At 39.1% G+C, this 25,999-nt stretch overlaps 1 protein-coding gene across 3 annotated transcripts in view; it reads left to right on the top strand.

The window, feature by feature from the left end:
* The first annotated feature begins 982 nt into the window (after nt 1–982).
* Nucleotides 983–25,999, top strand: part of trpc4a (transient receptor potential cation channel, subfamily C, member 4a) — a 38,808-nt gene continuing 13,791 nt past the window's right edge. Inside the window, exons 1-6 of one of the 3 annotated variants that reach the window (XM_046040479.1) lie at nt 983–1,002; nt 15,642–15,871; nt 16,955–17,173; nt 23,991–24,131; nt 24,658–24,834; nt 25,220–25,420. In XM_046040479.1, the coding sequence (XP_045896435.1) occupies nt 15,713–15,871; nt 16,955–17,173; nt 23,991–24,131; nt 24,658–24,834; nt 25,220–25,420 (897 nt within the window). In that variant the 5' untranslated portion in view covers nt 983–1,002; nt 15,642–15,712. Of the gene's footprint in view, nt 1,003–1,834; nt 1,928–11,244; nt 11,966–15,641; nt 15,872–16,954; nt 17,174–23,990; nt 24,132–24,657; nt 24,835–25,219; nt 25,421–25,999 lie in introns of those variants that run through there. The other 2 variants (XM_046040477.1, XM_046040476.1) reach the window with 2 other exon arrangements.

The following is a 25,999-nucleotide window of genomic DNA, read 5'->3' as shown; positions in this document are numbered from 1 at the left end:
CTTTTCTTTAAATCTGAATTAATTCTTGTACAGACGTTCATACAGGCAGTGTTTTCTACTGACTTTGGTGATCCCATGACTGTAGCGCCACCGTGAGGTTAACACGTGTGTTTTTACGTGAAATCTCAGCAATCAGATGGATTTCCAAGTTTGGTACAGATATCCTTGGTGTCCAGAGAATGAATTCTTATCACTTCGGTCATTCCTAGTATGTGACAATAATGATCTTTACTGAACCTTCCTGACATACCAAGTATTTTAGTTGCCAGCCCAATGTGTAGTTGCCATGTGCAGATACCCTAAGAATAATCAGCTGAAACTGCTCAAACATTCAAAAACCTTTTCACTGAATGGGGTTGTGCACCATGTGTTGGGGGAATACGTCTCTACTCTGCTCTACTCAGAGCCGATGTGACACCAAAATGTGTGACCTATCAGATTTTGTGACCCAAATGGCAAGTTAAGCGCCAGAGGCTTTGTTGAAGATGTGAAGCGGTTTCAGTTTGGTTGGATTTAGGCACCAAAAGTACTTGGTTGGGTTTAGGCACCAAAAGTGCTTGGTTATGGTTAGGAAAACATCGTTGTTTGAGTGTAGTCACACAATCTGATAGGTCACAGATTTTAGTGTTACACCGGCCCAGCCACTAATCGACCATTGCGGTGGCTTAGGGCCCCGTGGCCAGCAGAGGGTCCCCTACAGTCACTGCTTGCTAGTGGTGGAAGAAAAATCACTGAAAAAAGAAACGTAAAATAATAAAAATAGAATGAAAGACAGCTCTTTATATTATACACCATAATAAGCATAGTGGTTATTTAATTTAGTTATATAGGCTACTTTGGAAAATCTGCTGTGACCTGTGACTCCTAAGCCTGACTGACCCTATGACATCACCGACATCGCTCGTTATGCTGGGTCCGTCAGGCTTGATGTCTGACAAGAGAAGCTCATATTTGTCTGAACATGTAAAAAGACAACAGAAGAGAAGAGGCAAGAAGATAAAGGTACCTAAGGCCACAGGCTCCGTTTTTCTATGCCTGTGTTTTTAGATAATCTGCACTAAAGGTCTTACATTAGTCTTAGTTAGCCGCGCTGGTATTAACAATGCTAACGCTGTAGCTTGCTAACATGCTAAGCGCGATTAGCATAACAATTTTTACATATTGCATAAACATAGAATAGTATTAATATTATACCGTAGTTTAGGATTAACTCGTATTATTAAAGTCAGTTGATTAGGTTAGTAGTGTTATTAGGACATGGGTCTTCTTCAGTTTAAGCCATTAGCCTATCTTTTTTTTATCTATCTTTGGAGCTGAGCTGCTCAAATCTACAGTTATAAAGCATTTAACAGAACAAAACCAGATAGGCCAGGTTTTAACAGGTCATATAACCCAAGAAGCTGACTCTGCTGGTAGGTTATGTGTTTTAGTTAAACCTAAAGTGATGACCTGTTCTTTCATTATATATCAAATCTGTCAGGTAGGGAGTGTGTAGTAGCTGTTTTAAAGGACTGATTGTTGAGAAACATCATGGAGCTCCTCCAAAGCTGCCAGTGTTTAAAGGACATCTTATCTAAAGTCACTTTTTAAAAGGAGACAGCATCAAACTCTTGTAGATTGTCCTGCATTATAAGATCCTCCACATCTAATAACACAGTTATTAGTTATAAGTCAGTCATTATTATTTCATAGCAGGTCCATCAGCCTCCACCTCTACAGTGCTGGTAAGTTTAGGCCTACATCAGCAATAACTAAACAATTATTCACCTCTAGGAACACTCAGTGTATGAACGTGTCAACTTACTAAAATTACTTATTGGGCAGTACCATCGTGCTTACTACCACACCTGCTTCTCCAGATTCTACTCCTCCAGTGGATCCAGCTGACTGGCCATCAGTCCTTAATGACCAGTTACACGTTGATATGGTGAGCAGTAAAACCAGCACAGGTTGACAGAGACATTTGGCTTTTCCAAAAAGACACTCAGACAGTAAAAATATTTTCTATCTCTTAATCTCTTGTCTGGCTGTTAATAAAGATTTAAGCTTTGGCCATAATCACTTTATCAGTCTTTTGATTCAGAACTAAGTTCATCAGTGTCATTTTGCACTGCCATTAAGCTCAGTAGCCATGGTGGTATCGTATGTTTCCTGTTTGACATCAAACATATTAGATATAATAATATAGAGTATAGTCTAGTTATTGTTTTTCATCAGAATCAGCTTTATAGTCAAACAGGTTTAAGAAATTTGCTTTTGTGTTTTTGTGCTAAACAAACGTGACAGGTGTAAGAATATAAGAAAGATGCGTCGGGTCTTATTTAAAAACAAGAGACGTTGTTTCTGTAATATATATAGTGACGCCCGACAGTCAAAAGGGCCCCAACTAAATTTTGATAAGGGCCCCTGAAGGTCTAGGGCTGGCTCTGACTCTACTCTATTCTCAGCCTAATGGTGCTTTCAGACCAAACATGAATTTAATCCTTGCAACGCTTTCCTCGCGTGAGTACATTCGCTGCAAGTAGTCACACACAGCGCGAGAAGGCGATTAGCAAAAATTTGCTTGAGTTGCCTTTGCGTTGCTTCGACCACCCGACAAAAAATCGCGGCTCTATGCGTCGTTGCATTAACTTTGTATGTAAACTCACCTCTCCGAACACTCGTTTCGCTTTTGGTCTGAAAGCACAGTAAGACAACAAACATTATGTTCGACAGCCTGGCAGACAGCCAACCAAGCCATATCAAAAGAATGCCCTTAGACAACACAGTCCACTTAAATCACCTGCTTTGGGGTAAAGGAATGCTTTGTTTGGACTTCAGGGTGTGGAATAGTAGTAAATTAGTATCCAGTGGCTGGAAAACGAAGGATGTTATTAAAAAAATGGAATGATATCGTGCCTTAAAATCTGATCTGACAGGCTGCAAGGAAGGTGGGAAGAGGGCAATCACAAAAATCAATAGTCGTGTTTCCCTGGGAGGAAGGTGACAAGTGCACAAAAAAGCAAAATCTCCTTATTGAACTGCTTGTAAAAAGGTGATGTACTATATAGAGGTAAATAGAGAAATAGATTACAGTAGATAGGAGAGGAATAGAGCATTTTACTCTATTCCTTCCTCTTTCTCACTTTCACCTCAAACATGTCAACACCCTCACTCTTTGTCATCTCTGTTTAAGTGTCTAAATGGCTCCAGGATATTGTTCAGTAGCATTGCTTCCTAAAAGGCTTGTAGAGTGCTCATCTGCTCGACTCCCTTGATAGAGGGGGTCAGGCAGGGGGCAACACCTGGCTCTCCACCAGCTCCCTAGGGACACAGAGGCTCACACATAAATGTGAGAGGTTCTGTCATGAAATCAAATGCACACACACTGACGCTTAGAGCATACATGTGGGTACACCCTCACAGCTACACACACAATGACACATAAGCTGCATCTTGAGGGATAACAGTAGCCTTAGCAACAGTAATTTCTCCCCTCATTTTTACATTCTCTCTGAACACATGCTTACAAGTTACACCCAAAACAATTTAGGAAACAACTCTTTGAAACATTTTCTAACAAGATACATATACATAATTTTCTTACATACTTCACAATTAGACTACACACTTGATTTCTTTATTGTGCTTGTGCAGCATATGCTTAAAAATTTAAGCTGATCTTGATTTTACAATATTTCATTATTGTCAGCTTGCAAATCCTGAGAGCGTTAAATAGTAGAGATGCTTGGGTGCATTGATACAAGATGTTTTTCAGAGTGATGGCCACTTGAGGAGCCATTCAGATTTCTGCCTGCTTAAAAAAAATCCTTGAATCTTTGTTGCACAATAGGAAAAGACTTTGGACTGCTTGCCTGTCAATTAAAGGAGTGACACTGACGGATGATTATAGATGGATGCCCTACTGATTTGCATGTGTTTGAGACTTGGGAGGAATTATACAGCAGAAGGAGATAGATAGAAAGCACACCTGCAGTGGTGGTATTATTTAACAAAAAATAACACGACATTAAAGAAAAAGTACTGATAAATACAGAATGTCTATTAAATCAGATAGTTGAAGGAATTCTGTAAAGTAAAATATTTTAACTTTTTCTTTCTTTCCGCTTGAAAGTGCATTGCATAGGCTTGATTAAAATGTATTTGATGCTGCAAGACATATTGGTTCCTTATACATGTAGCTTCATTAACCACCCCTTAGTGATTTCTTTGTGGTACATTGTGTGGTGGTTCCTCAGTGGTTGTTCCCTTATGTGGGCAGCACATGACAGACCCACTAGAAATTGATGACAGTGAGAAGGAGTAAGGAAGCTCAGTAAATTAGGTCTAAAGGGGATACGATACCAGCAAAGGCTAATGTGAGTGTCAGTAGCCATGTGTCTATTCAAAGTATCTTTGAGCAAGACCCTGCACGGACTGTTCACTTACTACAAATGACTATTGATTGCAGTATCGGACAAAAGACAAAACTTCACATTAAAAGTGAGGTTGGAAATAGCTCTTACATTTGTAAAGAAAAGCAAAACAGCGAGATCTACCACCAAAAATGACTTTGACACTACTGTACACAAATATTATGATGTTTTTACATCTATAGTGTCTTCTAGAAATGTCACTATAAAAGCTTAAAAAGTCTAACTGATACTTGTATAGCTGGGATGATAAAATTACTCTTGTGGTCACACACAGCCTGCCATGCTGAATTGGTTGAATGCTGATGCTTGCGCACTGATATGAAAGCAACCCACACAAAAGCTCAGGACATTAGCCGAGTTTTGTGCCACCAGAGAAATACATTTGGTGTCGAGTCCTGTTTTTCACGATTACCCAAACATTGGCACTGTCTGAAAGCCGTTCCAGCTGTGGATTGTGCTGACAGTTTGAAAAAATAAACTACATACTTTGTACAATATTAATTTTGACACTGTTTCTGAAGTTGGAAATAATTTGGAAGAAGTGAATTTGTCATGCGCCCGATGTCAGCTGGGATTGGCTCCAGCCCCCCCGCGACCCTGTATGCAGGATAAGCGGTTGACGATGGAGGGATAGACATTTGTCATGATGAGTACTACTGACCGTGTGAAGGCTTGAAAAGGGAGTGTGATAAAATAACCATAGTGATGTCTACACTTACCTTATTTCTGGATCTTGACTCATCCTAGGGACTAAAAGTCAGTATGTCTGCTGCATCTGTTTTGACCTTTTTTCCCGCAACATTAGGTAAGTGCAATAAATTGCTGGATTAACCTTTCCAGTCATTTTCTAGTATTCAGAAGCTATGATGAACAGAAGAATACAGAATGACAATGTTCAAGTACCAGCTCTTCATTGATGCCTAAATTATTTGCTCATTGCATCATATAGAAAACAGGCACTGAGCAAGTAATGCAAAGCAGTTTTGATGCTAAGGGACACTTAATTTAGTGCAGCATATTCATATACTAAATTGGATATCTGCACTTTAAGTGGTGCTAGGAAGCATTTGTCTATGTGCACATACTTTGTTGCTCTAATAACGTCATCTAACTGCCACCTCTGCTATAACTGTTTATAATTACTACAGCTGTAATAGGGCCTTGCCACTTGAGCATAAACAAATGTGGTTTTGGGGTGCTTGCTAAAAAGGCTGATGCTGCTTTTCTTGGGAGGATAGTCTCCCACAGTATCATATGCAGTGTTTGTGTTTATCTGTAAATTTAGGATGACTACAGGGCATAGGACTTGCTTTCTGAAAAGTAGAACCATGCCAACTTTAAACCAAATTATGCCAATTAAAAAAGCAGAAATTGTGTGGCTTATGCAACTGATTCCACTGACTGCATCCAGAGAAGCCTTTGATATGTCTGACTTGACCTACCAAGAAAGTTTCCCATACAGGAAAGGCCTTGTTTGGTCAGAATGCCTTTTTTCTTTCCTCACTGTGAAAGGTTGAAATTTACACACAAATTCCATAAATTTACTAATACAAAATCAACTGACAGAAATTTTAATTAAAAGCTTCTACCTCTTAAATAGCCTTTGACAAGTTGGCATGCTGCAACTGAAGTGCTTAAGCCCTTAGGAAACTATAGTTATGGATGAAATTAATAAACATTTAAGCTATCGTATGACACTCTTACATTTGATTAAAAACTCCGTCCTGCCTGGGCGGCGCTCTCTTGTAGATGTGAAATGATGCCCTCTGTTGCATTTCAGTGTGTGAAGGTATGCCAAACATTTCTAAAATGAGTAAAGGCTGCTCTTTTGTTATTCCCTATCCTTATGTTATTTTAATGTTAACTGGAAAAGGCTTGAAATCTGATTTGCTTTTGCTAATGCAAGTTTACCCTATGTTAAAATCATAAATACAGCTCTTATTCTTTTCTAAAGTAGCTTTTAAAACAGACAGTAGACATTCAATTCAGCAGCAAGCCATTCCACTCAAAGAAACAGATGAGGGTGACAGATAAAAGGGAATATGTGCACATAGAAGTATTATGTTGTTTGAAAAGTGATTGAGATTTCAAGGGCAACCACTTTCATTTGAGTCCGGATGATAATAGCATGGTTACTGCAAAAACAAAAGAGCAGCCAAGTGAGATGAAATGATAACCTTTCATTGCCTTTTAAGGATTCGGGCATTAAACATTTCTTTAAATGGGCAACATTAACAAGCAGACTTTAATCATAGTTTAGGGTTAGGGGGTCAGCCAAATAAAACTCTCAGTGGTGGTTCCTTAAAAAGAAATCATACAACTCTCTGGAAACATGTTGTGCTTTTTATACAAGTAAGGGAAAAAATGTACCTTTGCATTTAATGTTACGTAAGCCAAAGATAACTGCAGATAACTGCCATGTCCATGAGATCACTGCAGCAGAGTCAAAGCTTTTCTTTCATAAGGGTCAGCGTTGGTGAACATCCTGCACAGTAGCCCAGAGCTTCAGGATGTACTTACAAAGGACATGTGTGTACTCTGAGACAATCTGTTTATTCTGTCTGGAGAGTGATAGCTGAGCTGCGTGAGCCATTTCTGCTGCTGCAAACTGTGGTTTCTTAGGAAGAGCTTCTCCTTGTCCTTGGCATCGCTCACATAGTAGGACTTCTGGGAAATAATAATAAGTGTTTCAGCATTACACAAGATACAGCTTTCAAAAGTCACTAGAATTTATACTCACTGTACTGTATTTATGTCCAAGAATAAATGCCCATTACTCCGATTTGATGTGTATCTGGAGTCTCTAGACTTAACCAAGGTGTGTTTTCACATGAAAGTCAACAAAAGTAAGACAAGTACTTTACCCTAGTCTTAATACTGATAATAATATTATAATAAATCTTAATACTAATAACAATAACTAAATCATTTAACCTCATTTTAACAAAAATGCTCACTAACCTGGAGCTCCCCAAAATGTACCCCAAAATCCAGGAAGTATTAATGGAACTTTGCAGCTAAATTATAATTGTGGCATCTGTTTTTGCAGGACTTTAAGGTCATGAAATGGTGCTTTACATAGAATGTAATACATTTATCCATTAAAATATGAAAAAAAACAAGCAAACTTTAGACTCTGTGCTGACCGGAGATTAACACACCTGTGTCTTCCAAAGACTTTGTTCATATATAACTAATTTGTACTAAATATTGTGCATTTTATACGGTAGATTCAATGATTCATCTTATTAAATTAGTTAAATAATTCATCTCTTGTTTGAAGTCATCGTCATATGCATTAAAATACCACCAGTTTATTTCCATACAATGAAAAGCTTGTGCCCTGGCTCCACTCCAGTCGACATCTACATACTTTTGTAATGCTGCCCAGATTACAGATGTTATCAATATAACAATAAAATGTTTATATTCAACATATATGTTCAATGTCAGTGTCTGTAATTTGTTTCCCCGACATTATTCATCTCTGGCAACTAAAGCATTATTAATATTTTTTATGTTTGTGTTGTGAATTTGTAGCCCATTTCTGGGACTTTTATTGTGGTCTCCTGTGTCATAGCCATGAATGTTATAAGCCCGACCATAATACAAGCAGCATTTATGTTTGCTAAATAATTTATTTGGCAAGGCAAATTTGTCTTTTTATAAAGGGAATTTTAGGTGCAGGTATCAAGAAGTGTGCCATAACAATATGAAGAAATACAAAAGTAAATAATTGCCCTTCACTGTGCATTGCTGAGATTATACTCATTTCTTATCTTTTTGCTTGCTAACACAAATCTGAAATGTGTGCAGGGGAGCCAGGGTGGCAACCTCAGCCTCACTGCATCTCTTTTAATTACCCAGTAGCCTCTAAGAGAGCACAAGAGTAATAGGGATTCAAACAGCTAAGATGGCCACACTAACCTCCGGGAACCCTGAGAGCTAAAGATAAAAAGTGACTCCCACAAATGCACCCTGCAGAAAAGAGGTATTATGAATACCTGTGACTTATATTATCCTGATTTTGACAGGGGTGCTGCCTTTAAAAGAAACTGCTTATATATGTGGCATGGTGTAACTTCATGAAAGGGTGCCTGATTATTCTCAGAAGCGTGGGACAGCGTGAGGACGGCACTGCGTTTCCATGGAGATAAAACTCTGGGTTAGAGCACAAGTTTTCTAGGTTTCAGGGAACACACACACATGCATACCTCTATAACAGAGAGCAGTCCAAGTCTTTGTCAAGCCTTTAACAGAAGTGGGATTTAAACGGTTGCTCTATGAGACAATGTGAGGGAGAGATAGGAATGAGAAGGGGTGGGGTGGGAGACGGACGGAAAGAGGGAAGGCTGCAAAGTGAGATGTCCCTGCCAACTGGATGTTCATTTTGGAATAGTGGGCATGTTACATTTCACAGACGTTTTGTAACTACAGAAACAGCCTGGCGCACATTCTCTTGAGTCTCCTCTTACCTTGATGAGAACAGCGCCATCTGCTAAAACTCATGTAACTCTTAACTACGAGGCAGCGCTCCAGTTGTTCATAAATGGGCATCTGCAAAAAATTTTCTTTTTCTGTGAAAAGTTTTGCGCTACAGTGTCTGGACACTGGACGGTGGACTGAAGCAACAACCCAAAAGCTCAAAATGTGCTGCAGCAGAAGAGTAGTTTGTGAAATAACGTCTCATCACCAAGCACAGCAATAACGCTGTCTTTATGCTCACTCTGCAATATGCTGTAATGTTTTTGAGAAACAACGCTGCATTTTTCTGGTAAAGGCAATTCACCATCATCGGGCAGCTGTTGTAAAAATAGAAAATGAGCCTCCTCCTTTTAAATTCCTCTGCTGCAGAGGTCGTACTGTGCTTCCCCTCAATGCAACATTTTATGAACGCTCCTGTCTTCACAACAAAGGGTGTATGCTCTCATAAGCTTTAAAAAGTGTATAAATCAGTGTAAGTGATGCAAGTGGAACCTAACGTTTTGCTTCCCCTCTCCACATCACATCAGATGTTGTTTAAATGTCTGTTCCAATCAATCCCCTTTCAAGGCCCTTTTATGGCAGAAGAATTAGCTTCAGGACTATTTTTAGAATCAATAATATTTTTTAATTTCTGACCTGTCAGCCATACAGGCTCTGTTCTGCAGTGTAAAGGAGATTATTTAAATCTGCTCTAAATCTACTTTAGCTTTTGTCTGCAACGTGCTTGCAAACATACACAGAGAAAAGAACCAGCAGAGAGTTACTGATATAGTAGCTTATCTTAATTGACTATTGATTATCATGTCTTGGGTCACGGGTGCCACTGATGCATATTCACTGGTACAGAATGGTTAGAGACATGACTAATATTTCACATTCTTTACTGTCTAATTCAGTTTCCTACCTTCCTGCCAAGATCAATTTATTGCTGCTTTGCAAAGTCTGTGAGCATGTGTGTTCCTTAATCGGTTGGATTGGATTGACCCTAAAAGGGGAGTGTTCTATCATGGCATAATATATGGTAATAATTCTGAAGGAACCAGGTTAAAAATAAAATACAGACATGGGAGACACAGAGTAGCAGCCTGAGAGAAGTCTCCATGTAGGATTCAGGCTGAGTTTTAGGGAACCCTGTTATCCCCATGGGTACAGCCATTTAATTTGACTCTATAGAGTACATCAAAGAAATCAGCAGCACCAGGGACGTGAAGCCTTAAATTATTTTTAATTAGGAAATACCTCAAAGCAGACAAAACTGCAATGATGCTGGTTCTTTCATTTTTCTTCTATAATGACTAATTTTGGTAATTTTGGTTTATCAGCTTGCATCATACAAAAAAAGTGACCACATGCGATAATAATAATACTCAGTAATGCTTATGTGAAATGTGTGCTTTTGAAAATAACAAAGAACAATGATAAGTAGCGCAAATTCACAAATGCATCTTCTGTCCATGCAAATATCTAAAGGTCTGTAGTGGCATTTCAGTGTGACTGCACCTACATTTCAAAAGCAAGTTCTACCAACATAAACTCACACACAAACATACACAGAGACATACACAAGAAATTAGTTTATGTTGGCCTGGAGGATCTATAAACATATCAGGACATTCAACAGCATTACACACTATTAGGAAGAATTTACAACATCAACAGGCCTATAAGTCAGCCAGAGAGAAAGAGGATGAAAAAAGAGAGAGACTGAAGATGTTGGAAGAAATTAGGGGGCAACCCATGATTTACAACTTTAACACTAAGCATGTGCCGTGTATCCAGCTATTGAATATGTCAATAGATGGGATCCATATTCAGTATAACTCACATGAACTGCCATTCATAACACAGTGGACTTGTAGTGAAGGCTGATTAAGTGATATATGCATAGTTTCCCATGTTGAAGAGAAATGTCATGTCACATTATCTATATCATCCCATCCCATAGGTCTCCTGAATGTAGCATCTGTGCAGCTGAGAAGTAATCCAGTTGTTTCAGGTTTTAACACGTTAACAGATTCTTAAATGTTGAAATAATATTAGAAGCCTTATAATTATTCTACAGTATTTTTGTCTTGCTCTCTGTCGTTGTTATATATTGCGTTTACATTTGCATGCAAAATCGTGTCTTACTAAACGCCTTCAGTTGAAATTGACCAAGATAGATGCTCATTTTAAAACAATTTAAGTGTTTTCCAAAACAAATAAAAAAGCTAGAATCGTTTATTAGAATAATCCGCACTATAACTGTCTTGCTGTTTCCTATCGTGCATGTCAACTCACTCGTGAGACACGTAAAGCTGAATTGGAAAATGGAATTATGTGATTGTGTGGAGTGTCATTTTCATTTGTTTGAAAAGAGGCTGAATGCCTGGCTCAGTTGCTTGTTTTGATGATTTTTCTCCCTCTTGCAGTGCCACAGTGTTCAATGCGTCTCCAAGTGCGCACGACCAGTCTGCAGCAGCGTTCGGAAGACCGCATGCCAGGCATCTGGCTGCTCTGCGTTTATTTCTGGAGGCGCTGCTTTTTGCTTAATCACCCCCAACAGGTGGATAAGTCTAGTAGACAAGAACATCGGCGAAAATACACCCTGGGGATAACTGGACGCGTTGCTGAACCAGGTGTAATCCACCGAGGAAACTTCGCTGTCGCTTATTTTCGTTTCCAGCATTTGTTGCGCGGTGAGCTGAATGCGGCGTGCACCGGTCTGCGTATTTTTCCCCAAATGAGACCGAATGGAAGTCGTGATCAAAACTGACCGAATCTGGATGTACAGTGGAAATATTGTCAAGTCTCCAAAAATGAGAAGGGAGAATGTAGACTAGACTATAAACCAAGAGAAAGACAGACTGGCATCACAGTTAGCTGTACATTAACAAGCAGGGTCTTCGTTGAGATCCACACTGCAGTTTTCACATTTGAGGGATGCTAAATTCAAGAAGTTGAGGCGAATGTTTTTTTTTTAAGCTTTATGCATCTGTTTTACTAGCTCATGGGCTCTTGGAATATTTTCCAAAGGAAGAACATTGGTCTCCACAAGCGAAGTTCCGATGCCCAACAGCACACAGGTTAGTTGTTTGCTTTTTTACTTGAAATTAAAACATTGTTTTGGGAGGGGGGTCGATGGATCGAGAATAAAAAATGTAATTGGGTCTCTTAAGGATCCCTTAGCATGACACCAGTAGGTACAAAGAAGAGCTTTCTCTTATTTCAGCAACAGTTTTTATTTTTTGTATGCTATTTCCTGGAACCGTTTCGCACACAAACCCAGAAATAAAAATGTCAAAATCACACCTGTGAGTGGATGCAGGCACCATTCACTACAGAGAGAACATGCAGTGTGCCAATTTACACAGACCTGTTGTGTTAATTAGTGAATGCTGACAATGTTGTGATATTTTATTTTTTACTGTCACTGTAAACACAGGGCAGGCCAATCTAAATGGACTGCATGGTCTGCTGGAAAGTGTGTGCTTTCAAATCAATACAACTTTCAGAATCAAAGAAATCTTGCTCAGAATATTCCCTGCCAATGCACTTGAGTGGGGATGCACTCTTTGTGTCGCAGAACAGTTCATATTTCATATTTCTAAATCATGTATTCTTGATTCCAATAAACTGTGATTAGTAAATGAAAGAGTCCTCTGCGCAGAAGGCTCTGTGTGTGTGTGTGTGTGTGTGTGTGTGTGTGTGTGTGTGTGTGTGTGTACAGGGATATCAGCAGACCATCCACAAATCCTTTTGTATTGGAGTTTCTGCTTGTGGGTATAGCTTTTCTTCATAGTTGCTGTATTTTGCTGCCAATCCTTTCCCAAGTTCACGATCAACAATCAACCTAGTGGCTGTGTGTTTTTTTAATTGGAATTGACCTAATAGCTGTAGAATGAAAGCATTATAAGCACAGAGCAGAGCAAAATGTATACCTGGCTGACATGACATCACCCATAAAGTGCAGTATGTGATGTCACCCTATATCTAAGACATCACTTCCTTCTAAGCCTTTATACTCTTTTGTGGACTAGTAACTCCCAAAACTACAACTAAGACGCACATAAAAGAAGACTATTCGGCTGACAACTAAGTGTGGAAAACATATTTTATAGTTTATCTACTTTTACTGAGTCTTTCTTACTGTAGTGCATGCACTTTCTGTGCATTGTGCATGATTTTTACTCTACCTCATCAAGATTGAAGTTATTCAGAGATTGTGACTGCAGGGTCCCCGAGGTGTTTTGATTCAAAGTGAAATTGTTAGAGAAAGGGCCACAGCAATATCAAACGAATGTCCAGGATCTCAATGAGGTGTGAAAAACTGCTATCAAAAGGGCTCTTTGGTATGAAAAGGTTCTCAGTGGAGGGAAATTAGAGGGCACTGGGGGCATTTTTGCAGCAGTAAAGTGGCACCTTGGCTGTACGAGGAGATGACTGGTGACATGATGTGGGGGGGAAATGTTGCTTAGGAAAATCATCAGTGTTATTTCATGTCCTCCACTTTGGTGTTATTAACTTGCATTTCAGCCATCTCAAATTCCTTCTCCTGCAGCACATCATTTTACAATAGGGTTGTTATAGTGCAGAACCTGAACAATCACATTATTGCTTGCCACCTGCCTCAGAATATTACTGCTCAAACCTGAAGTCAATCAAAGTAACTGGATATGTATCATGTCACTTCAATTAAAGGAATAGTTTTACACTTTGGTTTTTGTACAGATTAAACAAACAAGATGTGTTAAATAGTGAGCTTTAGAGGTTCTGGTAGGCGGGTTTTCTTACCTTTTGACAGAGCCAGGCTAGCTGTTTTCCCATGTTTACAGTCTTTGTGCTATGCTTACCCCTGTTGGTAGAGCCAGCAAGGGTAAGCTTGTGACATTGTTAACTCACTTTTTATTCATTGAATAGAGGCACATAGCAGAAATGAGTTGTCCTGAGAGAGGGGATCACCAGCTTTTTTATATTAAGTAACATGTAACCATCTTCACAAAGTTTTTTTTCTCACCTGTTTTATTTTTCACCCCCTCCATCTCATTATTTTCTTGTCCTGTCAGTTCAACAGCCCATCCCTTGTGTTTATATTCACTTGTTTGTGCATCTGTTCCGTGGTTATAGTTAATTTACTATTAACACTGGTTTTAGAATGAGGTCATTATTATGGTTGCATAGACTGAGCAGATCAAAATAAAGGGTTACCTAATTTTTGCGATGAACTTATAAAAGAAACTATGCTTACTAGGGCTACTTTTCATGTAATTGCGCACACTATTTCCTCATCTTCTATTTAAGTTCAGTATTTTATTATTACAGTGTAGGCTATTTGTAGATTTCACCACCTCCAGATTCTAGAGAACCCAGAGATCTTGTCGCCTTGTTAGGAGAAAATCACTGTACAGTGTCAGTGTGTCAGTGTGAATGCTTGTTTCTGTGAAACACTGCCAAAAGTGCTGGAAGCATAATTTTTGCTGTCACCAGGCAACCACTAAATCAGCTGCTGTCGATCAATTAGCAAGCATCACTAATGACTATAACTAAAGCTATTAGTAACTCAAGAATCAAACATCTTACCATCCACTTCTGCTGCGACACTAGATAATGATGTCTTTACCCTTACCGAGTTCTCCTCCATGCAGTGAGAGCATAACATAAAAGCAATGCACTAAATGTGACATCAATGTTTCAATTACAGTTCGCGTGACCTATCTGCAGTAAACATATGTTTTAATAAGCTTATATTCAAATTATAAAGTATGAAAATTTGTGAAATTCCTTTATCCTCCAGACATTTTTTGCAGGCATTCTCTGAAACTGTTTAGGTTAAGGTTCAGGCTCAGGTTACTTTATTTGTACCAATAAGTAGATTTGTTTTTCAGTAGATGAATCATCCTTGTATCTTAGAAAAAACAGACAATAGACAGTAGACAGATAAACATATTAAAAGTACTCAAGGTTTCAATCATCACTAAATAAAATAAATAATTAAACATTACTTATGCATCATCTGTGCAACTTGTTCTTCTGAGTGATGGCTGCTGGAGCAAAGCTATTTTTATATCGCTTTGTGTTGCACTTTGGGACTATAAACTTTCGTCTAGAAGGAAGAAGCTGGAATTCACTGCACAAAGGGTGGGAGTCATCATTTAAAATCGAGCCAGTTATCCACGGTAACTGTCTGGTCTACAGTGATGCTGGGTTAAGCTCACCAATCACCCTACTAGACCATTTAACAATTTGATTCAGAGTGTTTCTGTTCTTTAAGGATAGATTTCCAAATCTTGACACCAAAGAAAAAGGCAAAATTGATTCAATAAAAGCACGGTAAATGAAGGTCATTGTGGTTTTGTCAATGTGGAAATAGTGGACATGTGGACAGTTTCCTCAAACAGAACAACAGCTGGTGCCCCGTTTTGCACGCGGCTTCACAATTTGTTTCAAAGTTCAGTTTTGAGTCGAAAATTGTCCCAACATATTAGGAAGATTAGTAAGATTGGGCACATTCCTCTGTCTGACCCTTAATGGATGTAACTTGTGTGTGTCATCTAAAATCAATGATCATGTCTGTTGTCTTAGATATGTTTCATTGAAAATAGGGCCGGGGATTAACTGCCTGTTTCATCTCCCTCTTTCTGTATAATCCTCTCACCTTTGTCCCTGTCTCCTCTTCCTCTCTTACTCCTCTTTTCTTACTTGTGAAAATCAATACCAACAACATGAAGTGTCTACTTCATATAACACCTTTGTCCCTTCTAGTATGAACTCCCCCAGGCTGGCAGCAGCTGTAGCAGTGTTTGCAGAGTGCTTGTAAGCTGAAGCCCAGGGAGATGTCACAACTGTACTACCGGCGGACTGACAGCTCCTCGTACCGGGACCGCATCCCGCTGAGAATTGTGAGGTCGGAGTCGGAGCTATCGCCTTTGGAGAAAGCCTACCTCGGAGCTGTGGAGAAGGGGGACTATGCTAGTGTCAAACAGGCTCTGGAGGTATGGGTGTATAGATAAATACATGGAAGATTGGATAATTTGAATTTGATCGGTAAATGGATGAATTAATACAGCCACTGAAAGTCTAAATTATGGATGATGTTAGAGCCTCAATCTAATTGGACTGATTTAGAAAAGATTAGAAGATTTATGGGTAACGTCAGCTATGATTATAATCATTTCCAATAACATCTGGGGCCTTTATTTACCTTGACAAGTGTCACCCTTTAGTACACACAAAATATTGCTGGAGACCAGCTGTTTAGTAGTCCCATACCATCTAGGATGCACAAACTGATGATGATGATGATGATGATGATGATGATGATGATGAAGAAGAAGAAGAGAGGGCTTGTCACATGCAGTTAAGAGAAGAAAAAGCCCCAATATGCTGCTCAGATTTTCATGACTGCCCTTGTAGTCCTCTAGCCTAAAATGTTGCTGCTATAGCCAACTAATGCCAAATATGACTACCAAAGCTACTACTTCAAATAGTACTCCAACAATTAAGTATTGTACTCCTATAACATTGATGGACAGTTGTATCAAATATTAAAATATATGCAGCAGAACCAGAGATCAGAAAAGATTTTTTTTTAAATTTCACACATTCACACAATTCACACTTCTTCTTTGTCAAAACTTTGTGCCTACATTACCCACAATGCAACTCGGCCACTGACAGTTCAATCAGAGATTCAGCTGTGTTATGTTAGTAGCAGCTAACGTAGCCTTGAGCTGTTAGCCTCAACTAAAGATGAGAAGTGGGCTGCCAAGGTCCGGTAACCTCACTCCACTTGAGGCAATTTATCAGATTCCACACAGCTCCCTCTGGAGACACAAAAGGCTATATACAACGTTTTCACACATGCAGTAGCATCCCCTTAGACCTGTCAAAATTGCAAAGAGTTCCACTTTAACTATTGCTAAAATTGGTAGGTTACCACAATGTGGTCATCAGTACTGCAAAGCCTCAGAGCAAAACAGAACAAAAATTGATGTATTTTGTGACCGTGAGTAGTTTCCCTTCTAATCAATGATGAAACCAACACCTGACTTGCAATCACAACCATATCTTGTCAGGAAGCAGAGATCTACTTCAAGATCAACATCAACTGCATCGACCCTCTCGGACGCACGGCTCTGCTGATTGCCATTGAAAACGAGAACCTGGAAATCATTGAACTCTTGCTGAGCTTCAGCGTCTACGTCGGCGATGCCCTGCTGCACGCAATCCGCAAGGAAGTGGTGGGAGCTGTGGAGCTGCTGCTCAATCACAAGAAGCCTAGTGGTGGCATGCAGGTGAGGCGGAGGTGGAAGGATTTCAAATTAAGAGTGCTTTATTCATGAGGTAGGAGTGTGTCAGTGCACAGACAGTGGGCTGATGACAAGGCTAGGGGCATACTAGGGGAGAAAGGAGGATTGTTGATGTTTACTTTGTGTCTCTACTTTCAGTTTTTCCTGCGACCAAATTACATAATAGTCAAAAAAACTATTATTTGAACACTGTGACATGTGCAAGTTTTGTTTTTAAAGGTGTAATAACCTTTTTTACCAACTGAATATGATATTGTACAAATGCACAATTGTGCACCCACATGTATTGTTTCATCATAACATTTATGAGCAGTAATTTACTGAATATAACTCAATGGATAACAAAACTCCCAGCCTGCTGTGTTTCAAAGCCTAGAAAACGGATCACTTTGACACAGTGGCCCACGTGTCAAATCACAGGAGGAATTTTGGATCTTAATGACTGGTAGAATGCAGTTTCAGCCAGTGAAATACTGGTTGTCATTGTGTAGCTTATAAGCTGTATGTAGTTGCCTGGAGCTTTCATACCATCCAAAATAATTGACCAAGTATAGTTGGAAATAGCAACAGCCGACACTTCAAAAAGCTGTCTTCATAAGCCTTTTTCTGTCTTTTGGAAAAGAAACAGGTCCAACAGAAAGAGATTTAATGAGCATGTTCACTTAGAGAAAAAAATGATGTATAGTTTGTCCAAAGTTAGAGTGTATTCATAATTCTTTTTTAGTCCCGTAAGGATTCAGATTAGTTTGGGAATGCAACATTGCTGATCATAAACAAATCCGTCTTTGAGTAGTAGCCTGTTAAGAGCTTTAATTACTGTAATCAAAAACAAATAGAGTCTAATTCATTTCAGATTTGTGGCCCTTTGCACTGATTGATCACCACTCAAGGAGCCTTTTTTTTTACTTGTTCCTGCCACATATGTACTGTGCACACTGGAGCTCACATTCGTACATGCTATCTTCCTCTTCCTATCAGCAGTAACACATCATAAACCACTAGGAACAGATGTTTTTAGCTTCATTGATCAACTGAAGGGGAGGCATTATTGCTGTTCCTGTTCCTAAAGTGAAATTGTGAAAAAGATAGAAAAGGAAGAATATATTACAGGACAAAAGAGACCAGAAACACGCTAGATAGCTCAGGCTTGTCTGTTAAATGGTTGTGGGGGGGGGGGCTGAGATACAGAGACCAACAATTTCTAATAATCATTTGCCGCATTTCCTCTTTACCTTAATGCCTTCGTAAGATAGTGCTTCTTTACATCACATGAGTAGGTTGTGAAAATAGATCACTCTAGCTTTTCCAAATGTCCCCAAGAGAAACTCATTGATTATATTAAAAGGCTGTCTGGGAAACAGCATCCTATCTGTAGCCAGTGTCTTCTCTGAGATTTATTATTAAGGACATTCATTTTTTGCTTTGCTGGGATTGTGTGTATTTGTCTTTCTATTTTACAGGCTGTCCGAATGATGTGTATGTAATAATCTCACAAATGGTACGGCTTATTTGTTTTCCGCAGAGGAGCGTATTGGATATCAGCGTTTTAAACAGCTTTATGTATTATCCTCTGAGTACAGATATGCATCTGTCGGAGGCACAATCACTGGCGCTCACAGTGTTTCTCAATTAAAAGGGCCTAGGGGCGCTTCTGTGTTATGTTGTTTTTTTCTTTTCATAGTCCACATTTTGCTCATTGTTTTGTGGGTGTCTGTGTTGTACCTGTATATCATATGCGCGATAGTTATGTGAGGGAATCCCTCCTTCTCTTACATATAACACAGAGCATGAAAGTAAAGCAAGCATAATCATGCTTGCTTGAAGCCACAAAGACTTCAGCATATTACCCGCAGTGTCATTCAAAAACAAAACTGCTCACTGTCCCATTTTATACCAGCTTTAGCTAAACAACATTTGGGATGTTTGAAGATGACGGGTGAAAACCAGTGGGGGGACTTGAAAAGGAGCACAGTGAAAACAAAACCCAAAACACACTTTGCTTTTGCAGATGCTAATGTTACATTTGTAATCAATATGAGTAACAAATAAGCATTACACGGACAAGTGGGCTATAATTTCATTTCTTTTCTCCACTATTATCATAACTTCACATCTACCAGCCTGCACTCCTCCTGCTCTGTGCTTGGACACAGGCCAAGGCTGTTTGATGAAGATTATTTGATGTCCCTCCTCCTCCCACATGGAGAACAGAGTATATAGCTTATTAGATCACCCTCCTTTGTGAAGTATGATGACTGTCAGACATGGCTTTGTGCCACTCTTTGGAGCAGCTGCTGCACTATGACTGCTCTGAGAGTAAACTACACAAGTTATTAGTGTCCACATGATAACATGACTTTTTGTGCAATATGAATGATGAAACATTTTTGAGAAAATGAACCGCCTGGATAACAATTCTTCATATTTTGTTCCTCAGTAGTGATGAGATTTCCAGTAGGGCAGCTAGGTAGAAGGTGGCAGGTGGAGCGGATCCTGTTAAGATGTTTGGATGTATGAAATTTTGCAAGTCCGGTAAATGTATTTTATATCCTCTCTAACATTGCCTTGGAACATGTCTGAATCGAGTGGCATAGTTCCAGATTGAAGAAGCAAACAATCAACTTAGACATGATGGATCCAGCAAACATAGACATGACAATGCTTTTAACTGAAATGCACGAGGGATACAGGAACATTTCCTTGGCAATAAAGGATGTCATCATACAGGTAAAGAAAATACAGAATTAAATAACTACGGAAAGCCGATGACTGAGATTGAGCAGAGAGTTGGCAACGAAGAGGACTTTAACATTGTCCTGAGGTGAAAGGTGACCAAGGAAATATGTTAAAGAAGATGGAAATAAAATTGCCAACATGGAGAATAGGAGCTGCCACTCCAATCAACACTTCACAACTTCCCAGAAGGTTGTGGGACCCAGAAGATGGAGAGTTTTATAGAGAAAACTTGATGCTGTAAAACTCCCCAATCGGCTTACGGTAGAACGTGCACAGAATCAAACCACAAGCAGAGGGGCGTAGTAATCCAAGAAGTATTATCGCCAGATTACTCACCTACAGAGAGAAAGATAATATTTTGCATCTGACCATTCAAACAAACAAAACCAGGCCCTTGGTCCTTGGGGGCTGCAGGATCTTCATCAGAGTGGACATGTCTGCGGAGTTGTACCAAAAGCACAATACGCCACAGTGAAAAACTGATTTGGGAAAACCCATCCCATTCACATTTCACTTTCCAGCAGAGTTGCTCTTGAAATGGAAAGATGAGGACATTATGTTGAGCTCTGTATAAGAAACAGACAAATTCGTGGAGAGCATCGAATTAAAATAAGATACAGTGGCGCTAAACCTTTTTTCTTCTGCGTGGGCCTTGAGAATAGTCTAACGTCTAAAGAAAAATCAACTAAATGAATGAATAATAGAGATTTTTCTACCAAGAGGAAATGAGACGTTGATCTTGAGGAAAACATTGATGTGGAGGAGTGGTCACAGTTTTGTTCAAATGTACATTCTACCTCTTACAATTGGAAGCACAAGTTAGTACCTTTAATGTTGGTGATTGCTATCAAGGGAAATTCAGTAATTTTGAATTTATTGCTGCAAATTAAGTATTGCTCTCAGCTAGAAAGCCGCTTCCTCTCCAACACTGTTTCAGTGAAAGGTGGAGATATCAAACTACAGTATATCCCACTATTACAAAATGAAAGCTGGACATGAGAAAATATGGACACTTTATGTAAGCTTTAACGATAACCTTTAAATAAAAGTTGATGAGGTCATCAGCCAATGCTGAGATGCTGTATACAGTGATTTATTTGTGTTTGGGGGTAAACTTGCCTGTGGAGTGACCCCATACTATGTAAACATATTAATATTAATTTACTTTTGTAATAATTTTGATCCATAGCAGTATTTTCTTGTCTGTTTGGTGGGTGGTGATGGCGAAATGAATGACATGCCTTTGGTGTGAGAGACCCGGGTTCAGTCCCACACTGTGATCCATCCACCATTGTGTCCCTGAGCAAGACACTTAACCCCTCATTGCTCCAGAGGCATGCGACCTCTGACATATATAGCAATTGTAAGTCGCTTCAGATAAAAGCGTCAGCTAAATTAATAAATGTAAATGTTTGAGTGTATCCCACATAAACTATACATTCTCACTCAACACGGGAGGGTCTGGGAGAGGTACAATCTTTTGCAAATCCAGGGGAGTGTTGTACTGTATTGTGCCTCTTGCAGAGTCCAAATTTGTTTAAATATTATATATTAAACAGAGAGTAGTGGTGACACTATTGAGTTTCGCTGATACTATTTCTGTTAGTACTTATAATAGACAATTTCTAAAACAGCTTATAGTACGGTACATCTCAGCTCGTCTTAAATGTGACTTGTGCATTCACATGTATTGTCTATATATTTAGAGTTGTAAAATTTAAACATTACTAAAACACCGACCAACAAGCAAAGTGATCAGTGTTCTAGTCATGCTAAGACTTATGCTTTAAGTGTCTGCTGCTACTTGTATGGTGTGTTCAAGTGCATACAGTACAGTATGGCCCTCTCATTCATATATATATATATATGATAGCCCTGGCTATGACCATCCATTGGCTGTATTCCACCGGACTTACATACTCAAAACCATTATCTATGAGTTACACCACAGGAACAGAAGCAGTAACTGTGTTTAAGATCTGAGCTCACTAAATTCTTGACTATAGTTAATAGCTACTAAACCTGTATTTGTCATTCTCTTCTGTGTCATTGTGCTGCTAAAGATTTTGTAATCACAAGATATCGTAATTATCGCTCTCTCATGCCTTCTCCTTCACTATCAGAATCTTTGCGACAGATAATGTACAGGAAATGAGGCATAGACAGATAAGTATGTGTCCAGTGATTATTGCAAAAACCTTTCAGTGATATCTCATTTATTACTATAATTCACTTAAGAAATACCTCTTCTTTTCATTTTAAGAATTACATTTACCATATACTCTTATTTTAATGGTCATATGGGTAAATATCAAATTATAAGACATATTAGGGCTATGTATCTTTTCAACAATTTTATACAACTTCCTGGAATCTATGGAAACATTTGTTTTGTGGGTGTAGTAACCACCAAATTGTGTGAATTATTGACTAGGACCTCACTATTTCTAAAACCTGGCTATGGCCCTGGCTCTTAATCTAGTTATTGAGAGACTCACAGTTGAATATTTCCCATGAGTCCCTTGTCACCTCACTTGTCAACCTGTCACTGTGTTTTACTGTCACTTGTCTCTTCTCATGGAGAAAGCCGCCTCTGGAAAGCCTCCTGCTGCTAATGGCTTTTCAGATCAGGTTATCAGATGAGAACACCTGGTTGCCTCTGAGAGATCAATATAAGCATATTGTCAGTTTAGTATACCAAGCTTCCTGTCCGTTCCTTGAAATACAATAATGCATTCATTTATGACAAATACGACAATTGTGTTGAATCCACAGTCTTACTATTGCACATACAAAACACATATAATAAATGATTATGCCATAGAAGCTAATACAAAAAAACAGAGCCGAAACTGCAGTGACTGCACTCCGGCTAGCTATAGCTGGTGAGATAACCCCAGCTAACTGTAGCTAAAGCTAATTCCCTCCCTTTTTTCTACGTATCTGTTTCCTGTATTTAAAAACAATGTGGATGTTGAACACCTTGGTGATAGAGTTAAATATACCACAGAAATAAGACAATAACTGAATCTAATAATAAAAAGCACCAGCTCAACAGGACCTTGTAAATCTAATAAGCCTAGCCTAAGCCGAGTGGATTGTCACTCCTGTCGGCATATTTATATATAAAAACTGATCTAGGATTCCCATTCTGCCCACTTCCATTGGCTTTTTTTCCTGTCCCAGTCCCGTATGAATAGTATTGTATAGTATACATAGTAAATGTAAAATTGACTCCCATCCCACGGGAGTCTCACAGGAATCTCATGACCCACAGTTGTTTGTCGGAAAAATGGCAGCCTATATTAGAATAAGGTTTTACAATAAGAGGGCCTGCTCTTTCAAGATATTAGTCACTCATGTCTTAAACATTAGTCTTGGTGACGCTGTCTCACTAGAACTAGAGCCTCTTATTCCGACCATGTCGCCAACCATTCTCTGACTGTCTCTCGTCTCTTTCTCCCTCACCACAGAATCAGATAATAAGCCTTCAATTAAAAGAAGCGAAAAGGGCCAGCTTACTCGTCTGCAGCCCGCAGCCCTGTATGACATGGGAATAGCAAAAGGGCTTAGCTGGAGTGGGTAATAAGAGGAATAGGTGAAATGGGTTTCTTTCTGCGCATAATAATTCCCTCTGAAATGTGTGAAATGCAGATGCTTTTTACTACACTGTTGCCTGTACACCTACCCTTTACAGTTGTCTTGATATGGATGGCATGTTGTCTGCGACTTTGACCAAGGGAATAATTTCTTGCTGGCATTTGAACAGTTTCCACTGCAGCTGCCAAAATACTGATTTCTTGATCCTGCATATTCCATTTCATTGTAAAGACCTTTGACCTGCACTCTGAGGTGAAGAGTAGATCTTTCAGGCTCTGTGTTTAAGCAAACCAAATAGGCTACTTCCACTGTGCACTGAGCATGAAACCTGGCAGGAGGAAAAAAAGACTCTGATGTTCATAAATTGGCAATAGATCACATAAGACAACGGCTAAATGTGCTTCTTCGAGAGCTTTATTCAATTTATGTGTGATTAAAGCTTATATTTTCTCCTCTCCCCTGAAAGGTTCCTCCTATCTTATTGGACAAGCAGTTCTCTGACTTCACCCCTGACATCACTCCCATCATCCTCGCCGCACACACCAATAACTATGAAATTATTAAGCTTCTGGTGCAGAAAGGCGTGTCTATGCCGCAGCCACATGAGGTGGGTAAACCATTCATGGTGTAAATGGTATCTGTATTTTGGTGTTATTATCTGCATAAAACCACATCTCCAAAATGTCAACAGCCGCCCAGGGAACAAGAAAAAGGCTTGTGTGCAGCCGGATAAAAGTGCAGTTTTGATACTATCCAGTGGGGTTATGAAATTTTGAGTCAATCAATAGAATACATTCAGATGATACAGAGTATGACTAAAAACAGTATTTGACATAGGGTCTTATTTATAAGATATAATCAAATAATTGACATGTTTATAAGAGCAATGTTTGTAATCACGTGTTTAGATTATGAACAACTTACAAAATTTCTAATATAATGTGTAAATTTTCATATAATTTATAAAATCAAAAATTCACTGATTTGGCCTTCATCTAAACACCTAAATAACATACACAGCCATTAGTTCACATGGTTGCTACAGTGCTTGTATTGCTAGACCGAAACATAATCTATTACAAAACACAGGAAAGCCTTATTAAGACGTGTCCATGCTTTGTTTGATGTTGCAGGTGCGCTGTAACTGTGTGGAGTGTGTGTCTAGTTCAGACGTGGACAGCCTGCGGCACTCGCGCTCACGCCTCAATATCTACAAAGCACTGTCAAGTCCCTCACTAATTGCGCTCTCCAGCGAGGACCCCTTCCTTACTGCGTTCAGGCTCAGCTGGGAGCTGCAGGAGCTGAGCAAGGTGAAGACAAGAGAGCCAGCTAATAACGGGTCTAGAAAATAATTTGGTTGTATTTGATTTTAAAGAACTGAAATATAAGCTTAATGTTGCATTAATTAGCCTCACTGTGCCCTTTTATGTGACATTCAATGGCCTGTCAAGATATTAAACAAGCATTAGTATAAATTGGTCTTGGTAAATGTCATTTGAGAAAAAATGAGAAAAAATGCCACAAGAAATAATTACAAAATCTGAATCCTTTCCTGTTATTGATAAATATCTGTAAACAAGTTTGAAACAGCTTCATCACACAAAATAACCAGAGGCAATGATTGATTTAGAAACATCACTTTCTAAACGCACCTGTTCTTTGAGACTTTCCTTAATATCTTGCCCTACATTTAAGGTGGAGAACGAGTTCAAATCAGAGTATGAGGAGCTGTCTCAGCAGTGTAAACAGTTTGCCAAAGACCTCCTGGACCAGACAAGAAGCTCCAGAGAGCTAGAGATGATCCTCAACTACAGAGATGACATCAACTTACTGGAGGAGGAGGGCAACAACGACCTGGCAAGACTCAAGCTAGCTATCAAGTACCACCAAAAAGAGGTAAGCATGAGATGTAATATTAGTGCATAATGTTAATACTGATTATTTATAAGCCTTGCTTTCATTTTTACCCTAAGAACAAGGTATTCAGCTTATAATTAAAGACTAATCCATAGTTTTCTGAGTGGATCAGATGGCAAAAGCTGTGAAAAGAAAGGCAGTGTGAGTGAGTGAGTGAGTGAGTGCTATAGTTTGAAAACTGCAGTTAATTTGATACTCCCCCTGCCATTATATAACAATTAAAACACAAGAATACAGCAGTAAGAAATCCCTTCTTGTTTTTTTCATGCCTTTCCTTTGTTTTCCTCTATCTACTGTACAGCTTCTTATTAGATTTCAATGCCAGGCAACATTCAGTATGTTGTAAGCCTGGGGAGAGTGCCAAGCTTGGAGTTTTTGCTGCATCAAGCCAATGTCTTCTCACAGGTGTCACTGCCAGCCAATATGAACTGGTGTAACGATGTTAGATTAGCATCAGGTCCTTTGTTGATGGTGCCAGATGCTGGTTCGGGTAGGATTGTATCCGTTTTCACTTTCACATGGATGACAAAGCTTGAATTCCATCACCAAAGCATTGCA

This window comes from Micropterus dolomieu, linkage group LG23 (assembly GCF_021292245.1).
Source record: "Micropterus dolomieu isolate WLL.071019.BEF.003 ecotype Adirondacks linkage group LG23, ASM2129224v1, whole genome shotgun sequence".
NCBI lineage: Eukaryota > Metazoa > Chordata > Actinopteri > Centrarchiformes > Centrarchidae > Micropterus > Micropterus dolomieu.
Note: the sequence above shows the minus strand (reverse complement) of the source record. Positions and strands in the feature narration are given on the sequence as shown.